The sequence below is a fragment of the Gordionus sp. m RMFG-2023 genome, chromosome 1, assembly GCF_954871325.1.
Source record: "Gordionus sp. m RMFG-2023 chromosome 1, tfGorSpeb1-WG-v2, whole genome shotgun sequence".
NCBI classification, from domain to species: domain Eukaryota; kingdom Metazoa; phylum Nematomorpha; class Gordioida; order Chordodea; family Parachordodidae; genus Gordionus; species Gordionus sp. m RMFG-2023.
In genome coordinates this window covers 10,079,017-10,089,453 of record NC_088775.1, presented here as the reverse complement: position 1 = coordinate 10,089,453, position 10,437 = coordinate 10,079,017, and the positions used below count along the sequence as shown (strand labels likewise).

At 26.1% G+C, this 10,437-nt stretch overlaps 1 protein-coding gene across 1 annotated transcript; it reads right to left on the bottom strand.

Annotated features, from left to right (window-relative positions):
• Positions 1 to 826: 826 nt before the first annotated feature.
• LOC135931952 (vacuolar protein sorting-associated protein VTA1 homolog) lies at positions 827 to 10,161 on the bottom strand. The gene is made up of 7 exons (XM_065469272.1): positions 10,043 to 10,161; positions 9,904 to 9,998; positions 9,732 to 9,859; positions 9,615 to 9,690; positions 9,479 to 9,572; positions 9,056 to 9,385; positions 827 to 1,209 (listed from the first exon to the last, which is right to left on the bottom strand). Exons 1-7 carry the CDS (start codon positions 10,137 to 10,139, stop codon positions 1,058 to 1,060), a joined length of 972 nt encoding a protein of 323 aa, XP_065325344.1. The 5' UTR covers positions 10,140 to 10,161; the 3' UTR covers positions 827 to 1,057.
• Positions 10,162 to 10,437: the final 276 nt, after the last annotated feature.

Below are 10,437 nucleotides of genomic sequence, written 5' to 3'. Positions count from 1 at the left end.
TGCACTGTGTTCATTTTGCATTATGAAACGCAAACGCTCAATTACGTTGAACTATTATGCCAGTAACTGTAATGTCTTTAAACACGGCTCTAATTAAATTGCATAAGTCTACTATCATGAAAATTCATTCGATTTGAAAGACGTCCACGATATCTGATCGATTTAATGTGGAATGACCCATATTGATTCACATTCAATTTAATTATAAATTATTTAATAATAAATTTTTCAAGTCCTATATATTTCTTAATTTTACGATGGTTTATGCATATTAGAGATCTGCAAAGTTAGGCCCGGCCCGTACCCGACCCGAACGGATTTAGGGCCGTTCTCGGGCCTAATTCTATTTAAAATAATAGGGTTCGGGCCGGGCCTAATATTTTTAAAAAAATTTTGGGCCGGGTTGGGTCGGATCTTGGAAATTTTATTAAATATATCTAAATTTATCAATTTTATATTGAATTTTTTATGTAAAATAAAAAATTTTGATTTAATTTATTGAAACTAAACGCTATATAATTTTAAGTAATTATAAAAATTAATTTCAATATTTAAATAAATTCGGGCCTGGCCGGTAAATTTTTTTAAAATAAATTTCGGGTTCGGGCTGGCAAAACTTTTTAAAAAAATTTCGGGTTCGGGCCGGGCCGGCAAAACTTTTTTAAAAAATTTCGGGCCGGGCCGGGCTTGAAAAATTAGGCCCGATGCAGATCACTAATGCATATATTTCACAGGAAAAAGATTTTCATACCAAAAGCCTCAGAAGTTATTTTCCAGATTCTTTATTTTATTATATATTTAATATAAATAAAAAAAACGTGATATAAAAAAAACAAAATGAACACTTGGGTCTCTACAGCATGTGGGATCTTACATTATGCCTAAACTAATCAACGGAAAAATTAATTTTATATAATGCACACGCAATATGGGAAAGAATAACTGGCATATATTTATTTTAAATAAATACAATTATTGCGCATCAAAATATTCATAATGTAAATTCGTATATCTATTAATCTATATAATCTCATCTATATCCGCCATTACCATATTATTACTGCTTATTTTGAAACTTGAGGAGAATACTTAGACATTGTTGTAAATTGGTTATGGCAGTTGGGATATCTTGATATTGTAGGGCACTATAAGCAAACTTGCATAATTTTTCAGCATTAGCGCATTCTAAAGGATCTATGCCAGAATGTTCTTAATATAATATATAATTTAGATTTAGTTTTCAAATGTAAATATAATTTAGAAGAACGATATTATAATCTTTTCCTTATTTTTTTTTAGTAATTTTACTAGAAACACTTTATTTTTATTTTTATGTTGTGAAATTTGTAAAAAATAAAATAATCAAAAAAATATATATAAAAATTGTAGATCAACTTTATAAAAAAAATCAATTCATGGCTTAATTGAAGGCAAAAAAAATTAAATTTATGTGGCTACGCTTATTGGTTAAAATTGAAAGTATTAGCTAATACCAATAGTGAGGAGTGATATAGGAATTGTTGTGATAATCGAAGATAATTTACATTTTTGCCTTATAAGGGTATGCCGATATTATAGGATCGGATCGTTACCGCTATTTAGCATTTTCAAAAATATAGGATCGGGCCATATTTTTAAAAAACCGATCTGATATTTTTTTTATATATTGTTTTTGATTATTTTATGATTGCATTGTCGTAATTTTTAAAGGGATCATGACGATCCGGGATCTTAACGGGATTTAAAGGGATCCCTTTAAAATTTCAATTTTTTAAAGGATAAAGAACTTTACGGTATTATCACTGGGGCAGAGATTGACCTCCAGTTGAATAAATCTTTTGATTAGCTATCGAATGATACCCTATACTAGACATATCTTATATCAAAAAGGCCAAAAAAAACAAAATTAAAAAACGAAACTCGTGGAAAACGCTTTTAAAATAAGATTCCTCTTTATCACGATTAAAACGTGATAATCGTATTATCATTCCTTAATTTTCAACCCTAATTTTTTAGTTATCCCTTTAAATCCCGTGAAGATCCCGGATATGTCATGATCCCTTTAAAAATTACGACATATATATAATTATATTTTTTTTTATAAATAATTTCATAATAATAAATTAATGAAACGAAAAGAACTAAAATACAATTTATTTGTTAAAAGTTAAAAAAAAAATAGTTAAAAATTTTACACTATTTTTTGTTATATTCTCTGCAACAAGAAAAGTATTTTAAAATATCTAACGAGTCACATTCAGCTAGTGTTGTTAAACGGCTCGATTTCGTCAATTTTAAAAACGTAAGATTTTGGCCAAAAATAAATTACTCAAGCTTAATGTTGTTAAACGGCTCATTTTGAACCGATTTTTAAATACTTAAAAACGGTGAATTAAATATATTATCCAGAAAAATATTACACAAGCTTTATTGTGAACATCTATTAACGAGATCTCGAGGCTTGAACAATATTTTTCTGGCCAAAATATTGAGTTAGCCGTTTTTAAAAATCGGCTAAAATCGAGCAGTTTAGCAGGAAAGCTTATTGATTTTGCACTCAGATAGTAGAAAGGTTTGGACTTCTATTGGCAAAATTTTGAGGTTAAGGTAATAATATTTTGCGGAAATCTTGATTTAGCCCTTTTTAAAAATCGGCTAAATGGAGCTGTTTAACATCACTACATTCATCCAATAAACATTGCATATTATAAATGAGATTATTACTTTTGGAGAATAGAAAAAATATACACTTAATCATTAGTGAAAATCAGTTAAATTTTTTTAAAATAGAAAATATTGATATTTTTATGAAATTGATACAAAGATAGATGATAAATAAAAATTACGGCTGTGTCGATATTAAATATCGGATCAAATCGGCACAGATATTTAGCTTTTTCTAAAAATATCGGATCGGGCCGATATCTGTAAAAACCCGATATGATCTTTTTACTTTTCTTTTTTATTTTATGTATATTTATTTTACATTAATAATATTTTCTAAATAGCAAATGCACAACACTCCTTAAATTTTATTTATTTATTTAAATAGATTTATAGTATTTTAAAAGTTTTTTTATAAAAATAGAAAGGAACACCCAAAGTTTTTTTATTTTAACCCTTCAATACTCCGGTGAAAAAAATGACGTTAGTACTCATGTGGGGTTTAATAGATCCCAATTTCAAATGTATATATGTCCAGTTATATTCATTATTTTGATTTAATATTTGAATATAAGATAGAACTAACCTTAAACTTGATAAAATATTTATTTATTTTTATTTCTTAAGTTTAGATTAAAGATGGTGAGGATAATTATAATTTGTGCCAAAATTTTCTAAAAAAAGCTTACTTTTTTTAAATTGGAAATTAAAAATTAAAAAAATAACTTATCCATCATATAATCCTGATAATTCATAACATGGATCTCTATTCTTCAATATTAAAAAAAAATTACACTGATATATTCAAATATAAAAAAAATATTGAACATTGAAATATGTTAAATTTGACAATCAAAACATTTGTTACATAAAATATTAATTGTGTTCTAAACATAAATTTATTTTGCATATTTGACAAAAATATTTAGTTTTTTTATCCTTTTTTCTAGGACACACACCACACCTTCCTATTGAAGGCTTAATATTTTCACTTTGTTGTTTGCCTAATATATTGTAAATAGATTTTTTTAGAATTCGCGGCAACCTGAGGCAATTTTTTCTTATTTCCAAATGGGGAGTAATAAGTTCCATAGATAATTTTTTAAGAAAACTACTTCTAGTAATTGTTTTGTTTGTGTTTGCAGTATATATAATATGGGAATTTATGGTTGTTATGTTTAAAAGTGTATAAAAAATGGTTAACCCTTCAATACTCTGGTGGGGTGTAGGAAACCCCAGGCATGCTGTAAATGATATTGCATAAAAACGGTTAATTATCATGATCTGGATTCTTCAGTAGCTTCATCAAATATATCTTAGAATCTATATTCCAAATTTCACATATTTTGGTTGAGTAGTTTTTAACATATAAGCATTTTGTGACTGCTTGGGGTTTGTGAGACCCCACCAGAGTAAATTCGTAATTTTTTTTTTAATTTTTTTTTTAAAACTTTTATAATTATAAATATATACCACTATATTATAAAATTTATTAAAACGAAATTTGAATATAACATATTTTGAATGAGATATATGAAATTTAAAACACAAATATTTTTTCTGGTGGAGTTATTTTATGTTTATTTTCTCCAACAAACTCATTTTTTAAATTATTTCTATCATCTACTATGATTTTTGCAGATTCTGAAAGTAAATATAAAATATATAAATGTAATATTTTTTTTGAGGTGATTTGGATGATATAATTAATAGTGAGGATGAAGATTTTATGTATGATAGTGATCATGATACACAATTTGAATTAGATGAAGAAGATATATTAGCTGAAACAGATAATAAGCTTAAGTATTATTTAGGTAAATATAAAATCATTTATCATAGTATATTTCTCTTTAAAATTAGCTAAAAATAAGGTTACTCAATGGAAAAAGGATTTTACCAAATCAGAGAATAAGAACTCGTCAGCAAAATATAGTTATTGATCAGCCAGGAGTAAAAGAATATGGGAAATTAGCTGACACTCCAGAAAAATGTTTTGACTTGTTCATAACACCAAAAATGATTGAAGAGATAATTTATCATACCAACCAAAAAAATAAAATTGTAAGTCAAAATTATAATCAATATTAAAGTTCTACAAAAGAAGTTGATATAACTGAATTCAAAGCATTATTGGGAATTTTTTATCTAGCTGGAATTTTTAAATCTAACCATCAAAATATGTCTGATTTATGGAAATCTGATGGGTTTGGAATTGATATATTTAGAGTAACAATGCCTCTTAAAAGATTCAGATTTCTAATTCATGCAATGAGATTTGATGACATACTAACAAGAGAAGAGAGAAAGGTGGTAGACAAAGCAACGTGGTAAATGCCCATTTAGACAATACATGCCAAACAAACCATCCAAATATGGCATAAAACTATACTCCTTGGTGGATGCCAAAACATATTATACTCTAAATCTTGAAATATATACTGGAAATCAACCAGAGGGACAATATCAAATAAGTAATAAACCAACAGATGTAGTCAATAGATTAATTCTTCCAATATCTGGTTCAGGTCGCAATGTAACCATGGATAATTGGTTTACAAGTTATGATATTGCATTAAGTTTACTACATACACACAAATTAACATTAGTGGGCACATTAAGGAAGAATAAACCACAAATTCCTAATGATTTTATATTAACAAAGGGGAGGGAAATCTATAATAGTATATTTGGATTTCAGGAAAACATAACATTATTATCATATGTTCCAAAAAAAAGAAAAAATGATAATGCTATCAACATTCCATCATAATAAAAATATTGATAATAATAACCAACAAAAACCTGAAATCATAACTTTTTATAATATGACTAAAGGGGTGTTATGAACAAGTCAAAACATTTTTCTGGAGTGTCAGCTAATTTCCCATATTCTTTTACTCCTGGCTGATCAATAACTATATTTTGCTGACGAGTTCTTATTCTCTGATTGGGAAAATCCTTTTTCAATTGAGTAACCTTATTTTTAGCTAATTTTAAAGAGAAATATACTATGATAAATGATTTTATATTTACCTAAATAATACTTAAGCTTATTATCTGTTTCAGCTAATATATCTTCTTCTTCATCTAATTCAGATTGTGTATCATGATCACTATCATACATAAAATCTTCATCCTCACTATTAATTATATTATCCAAATCACCTCAAAAAAAATATTACATTTATATATTTTATATTTACTTTCAGAACCTGCAAAAATCATAGTAGATGATAGAAATAATTTAAAAAATGAGTTTATTGGAGAAAATAAACATAAAATAACTCCACGAGAAAAAATATTTGTGTTTTCTATTTCATATATCTCATTCAAAATATGTTATATTCAAATTTCGTTTTAATAAATTTTATAATATAGTGGTATATATTTATAATTATAAAAGTTTTAAAAAAAAATTTTAAAAAAAATTACGAATTTACTCCGGTGGGGTCTCACAAACCCCAAGCAGTCACAAAATGCTTATATGTTAAAAACTACTCAACCAAAATATGTGAAATTTGGAATATAGATTCTAAGATATATTTGATGAAGCTACTGAAGAATTCAGATCATGATAATTAACCGTTTTTATGCAATATCATTTCCAGCATGCCTGGGGTTTCCTACACCCCACCAGAGTATTGAAGGGTTAAATCTTTTTAATAATAACGCCAATTTTATTATTTATACTTTAAATAAAAGAATTTTTTTTTAACTATGGTATCTGAATTATGGAAATATTTTACAAAAGACAAAGATAATTTTGCAAAATGCGTTATCTGCGGAATTCTAATTTCAAAGGGACGAATAATGAAAAATTCATTAATACTACCAATATCCGTAAACATTTTTTAATTATTGTAGAAATAAAAAATAATGATTTCTTAATTACATTTGAAAGGGGGGAAAATCAATATAAATATCGGATCGGTATCAGATCGTTTTGAACTAATATCGAAAAATATCAGATCGGATTGGTGAAAAATATGTGTTTCAGCACAACCCCAATAAAAATCAATATAACTATCGGATCGGTATCAAATCAATTTTTTTAGTAATATCGGAAAATATCAGATCGGATTGGTGAAAATTATGTGTTCCGGCACAGCCCCAATAAAAATCAATATAACTATCGGATCGATATCAAATCGATTTTTTTTAGTAATATCGGAAAATATCAGATCGGATTGGTGAAAAATATATGTTTCGGCACAGCCCCAATAAAAATCAATATAACTATCGGATCGGTATCAAATCGATTTTTTTAGTAATATCGGAAAATATCAGATCGGTGAAAATATGTGAATCGGCACAACCCTAATAAAGTGATATTCAAATTTATAATTATGGAAGTATTGTTATTCAAAAAGAATCAGGAGAGTTTTCATATCTTTTTCTTATGCAAATAATTATACGCGAAATAATTTTAGAGATTTTGTATCTTTACTTTTAACTAATTTTTAAGTTGATCCCATTTTTATTTTTGAGATAATTTTAAAAAAAAATTTTTTAACATTAATTTTTATAATTTAATATTTTAGTCTTGAAACCTCGTTTTGTAAGATCAAATGAGAGTAGAAGAGAAATATAAGGTCGATCGTTTCTAGAAGTGTTAAACGTGGTGATGGAAGGAGGATCGAACTATATGGAGATAATTAACAATATTAGGAGCGGCCCAGGAGGGCCTTCAATAAGAACAAATAGGAGTAAAGTAGGGGTATCATACCTCCTACCATGACCAAAACGCTGCCGGGCAGGGGAAATCACATCAATAAATACAGTACAGGACCAGCTCCCGCCATAATGAGTGAACCGTTAATGACCATACAAAACGAGGTTCCTGATGAACCAACAAGAGACTAATACCTCCCACTATGATTAGGCTTTACAAGAAAGGATGTTGTAATATTTAAAGCAAATTGGATTGAATTATATAGATTCAAAAATATAATGTGGAATATGATATCGTCGTTTTTTAAATATTATGATTTGTATTAAGTTAATGTAAGAATTTATTTTTTAAAGTCTTTTCTTGGTAATTTAATTTTAATTTTTATATTAAATGATGTTTTTTTACAGATATAATATATATCAGACTGCAAGCCCAGCCCTAAGCCTGAGTACACAGGCTAGGCCATATTTTAATTTTATTAAATATACATGGGCTTTTTTTTAAAAAAATCCAGCACAGTTAGGGCCATGAATGGTACCCCTACAGGTCTCTGATATATATAGCAAATTCGAAGATTGTTGTAAATGTTTATTATTAAATATTATACAAATCAAATAAGCAACCTAATCATTTTAAAAAGGTTTATATGGTGATTTGATAAAATGAAAAGATAAAATTATATATAAATTAGTTTAGTATTTCATTATTATATGGTTGTTTTTGTAACCCAAAAGTATATCAACAATATAATATTCACCAACACACTTCTTATCCTATTTTCTAAACCTAAAATATGTTTCAAATATAAGAGCCAATAAAACCATCCTGACAACGAAACATGGCTAATTTTATATCATCCAATCTCTTTATCTATCTTGGTAAAATTCTATACATTTAAATAAAATTATGTATTCAGATGAAATGATAAATAAAGTTTAAAAAATTTGAATAATGGATAGCAGAAGCAGTCAGGTAATTATTTACATCATCAGGCTTATTAGAAAAGAACATTATTATATTTAAGAAAACTAGTTAATACTTAAATTATACCAATGTTGAGGACATGGATAATGCCTATTTATTTGTTAATATATAATTATTAGAATGTCATTTTTAATTGCATAAACTAATTATTTTTATTAATGTAAAGAAAAAAAATATAAAATAAATTTTTTTTAAATGTTAAGTTTAATATTTTAGGTCTTATATTTTAAATAAAAAAAATTTCCTCACTACATTGTGATTAGAATATTACAATTTTATACATTAGGTCAAAAAATTGAATTAATCAAAATAAATTAAGTAATCTAAATTTTTTTAAATTTAATAAAATAATAATTATTAGCACAATTTAGTTAATTTTTTTCATTTAAATTTTTTAAATTTTGGTCTGATTTAGGTCTTTTGTCTTTCAATCTATTAAGTATCATGAACATCTCTATTTTTTATATAAAAAAAAATAGGACAATTGATTTTTATTATCTATCATAATATATGATTAATTTTTGCATGAATTTAGATATTAGATCAACAATTGTGAATTGACATAGTCCTATAATATTATAACGTGAAAAACACAAATTTTATAAATGCTATAAAAATTTTTAAAATTCAATTTATAACAATCAAATATATTTAATTATTTTTTTAGAATCTAATGCAATATTTATAAAAACTTTATACATTTCAATAAACTAAGTAAAAATTTGATCTTACCATCCATAGGAGATGTTCTATAACCCTGAATTGGAATATTATTTCTAATAGGAAGGTTATTTGGAATGGAAGGTCGAGGGTTATTGAAGATTTGGGGGATATTGTCATGATCAATGAATGTTGAAGAATTTATTGTTGTTTTATTATTGTTAGAATTTTTTATATTGGGATTGTCATGTGTATCACTATCAGAACTGTTAAAATCCTTATCACCATGAATAATATTATCTGATGAATCAGGTTTTCTTGATATTAAATTATTAGTGTTTAATGTTTTTTTGCTGCTTGAGTCTATTGGTAATGGCAAATCATCTGATATAGGTTCAGAGGCTAAAGTTTGGCATTATAATATAAATAGATTAAATGTTAATAGTTTCATTTTATGATAATAAACAAAATTAAATTTGATGCTTATACATTAACCTGATTGGGGGCCTGGCTTTGGTTGTATCTCTTTTTTAATACAATCATTAATGTAAGCAGCTTTCCATTTTGCATATTTTCTTTGTTGCTCTATCTAATTATAAAATTTAATTTCAAAAAATAGATTATAAATCACTTCATCTGTGATGGGCCCAAACAAAGATAAAACATCAAATAATATACTGGCTGAGAAAAAGGCTTTAATCACATTTCTAATTTTTTAAAAAAATAAGCTACAAATTATAAATTAAACTTATTAAAATTTGAATTCCTATCTTCAGTATCTGCATATACAAATAATTTTAAAGCATAGGCTTCAACATAAGCTTGTCCAACAATCTCACTAGTAAAGGTATCATTTCCTTTATTTTCTTTCTTTATCTATCGATATTGATAATATATAAGATGGTTAACATAACAAATACTTTCTCTAAAATTTCCATAAGATTGGTTAAATATAATAAGCATTCTTTGGAACTCTTGTTTATTTTCATCCCTTCCTGTAATGCATGTAAGCGGCCTTATTAAAAGATTATAATATATACAAAAATGTTATATAATTACAATAATATGCGATAACAGGATCACGGATTTGATGTTCATCAGCTAATCTTAAATATATCTGAATTGGTCTCAAAGTTTGAGGTATTTCTAAAACCATTTTAATAACTAAATTTACTCGTATTAAGCGAAAACTGAATAAACGACATCAATCAAATGGCAGTTACCAAAAATAGCAACAATTATAGAATATTAAAGATATAAATTTTCAAAAGAAAGTATTATCCAACGAGAATGATAAGTATCAGTAATGAATGAAATGAAGTAATGATATTTGCATTTTTATATTAAAAAGGAAAGACTTGTTTTAATGAAATTTATTTGTTATATGGTAAATATAATACTAAAATATTACAGGTGTTTTTAAGATGATGGATATTGGTGCAAGAATTTCGAGA

Excerpts from the sequence above, each read along its gene's own strand:
- LOC135931952 (XM_065469272.1), bottom strand. The coding sequence starts at position 10,139 with ATGGTTTTAGAAATACCTCAAACTTTGAGACCAATTCAGATATATTTA. Across the intron at positions 9,860-9,903 it reads TTATGGAAATTTTAGAGAAA|ATAAAGAAAGAAAATAAAGG; the intron begins GTATTTGTTATG and ends CAATATCGATAG. Across the intron at positions 9,573-9,614 it reads TTGGGCCCATCACAGATGAA|ATAGAGCAACAAAGAAAATA; the intron begins GTGATTTATAAT and ends TTTTATAATTAG.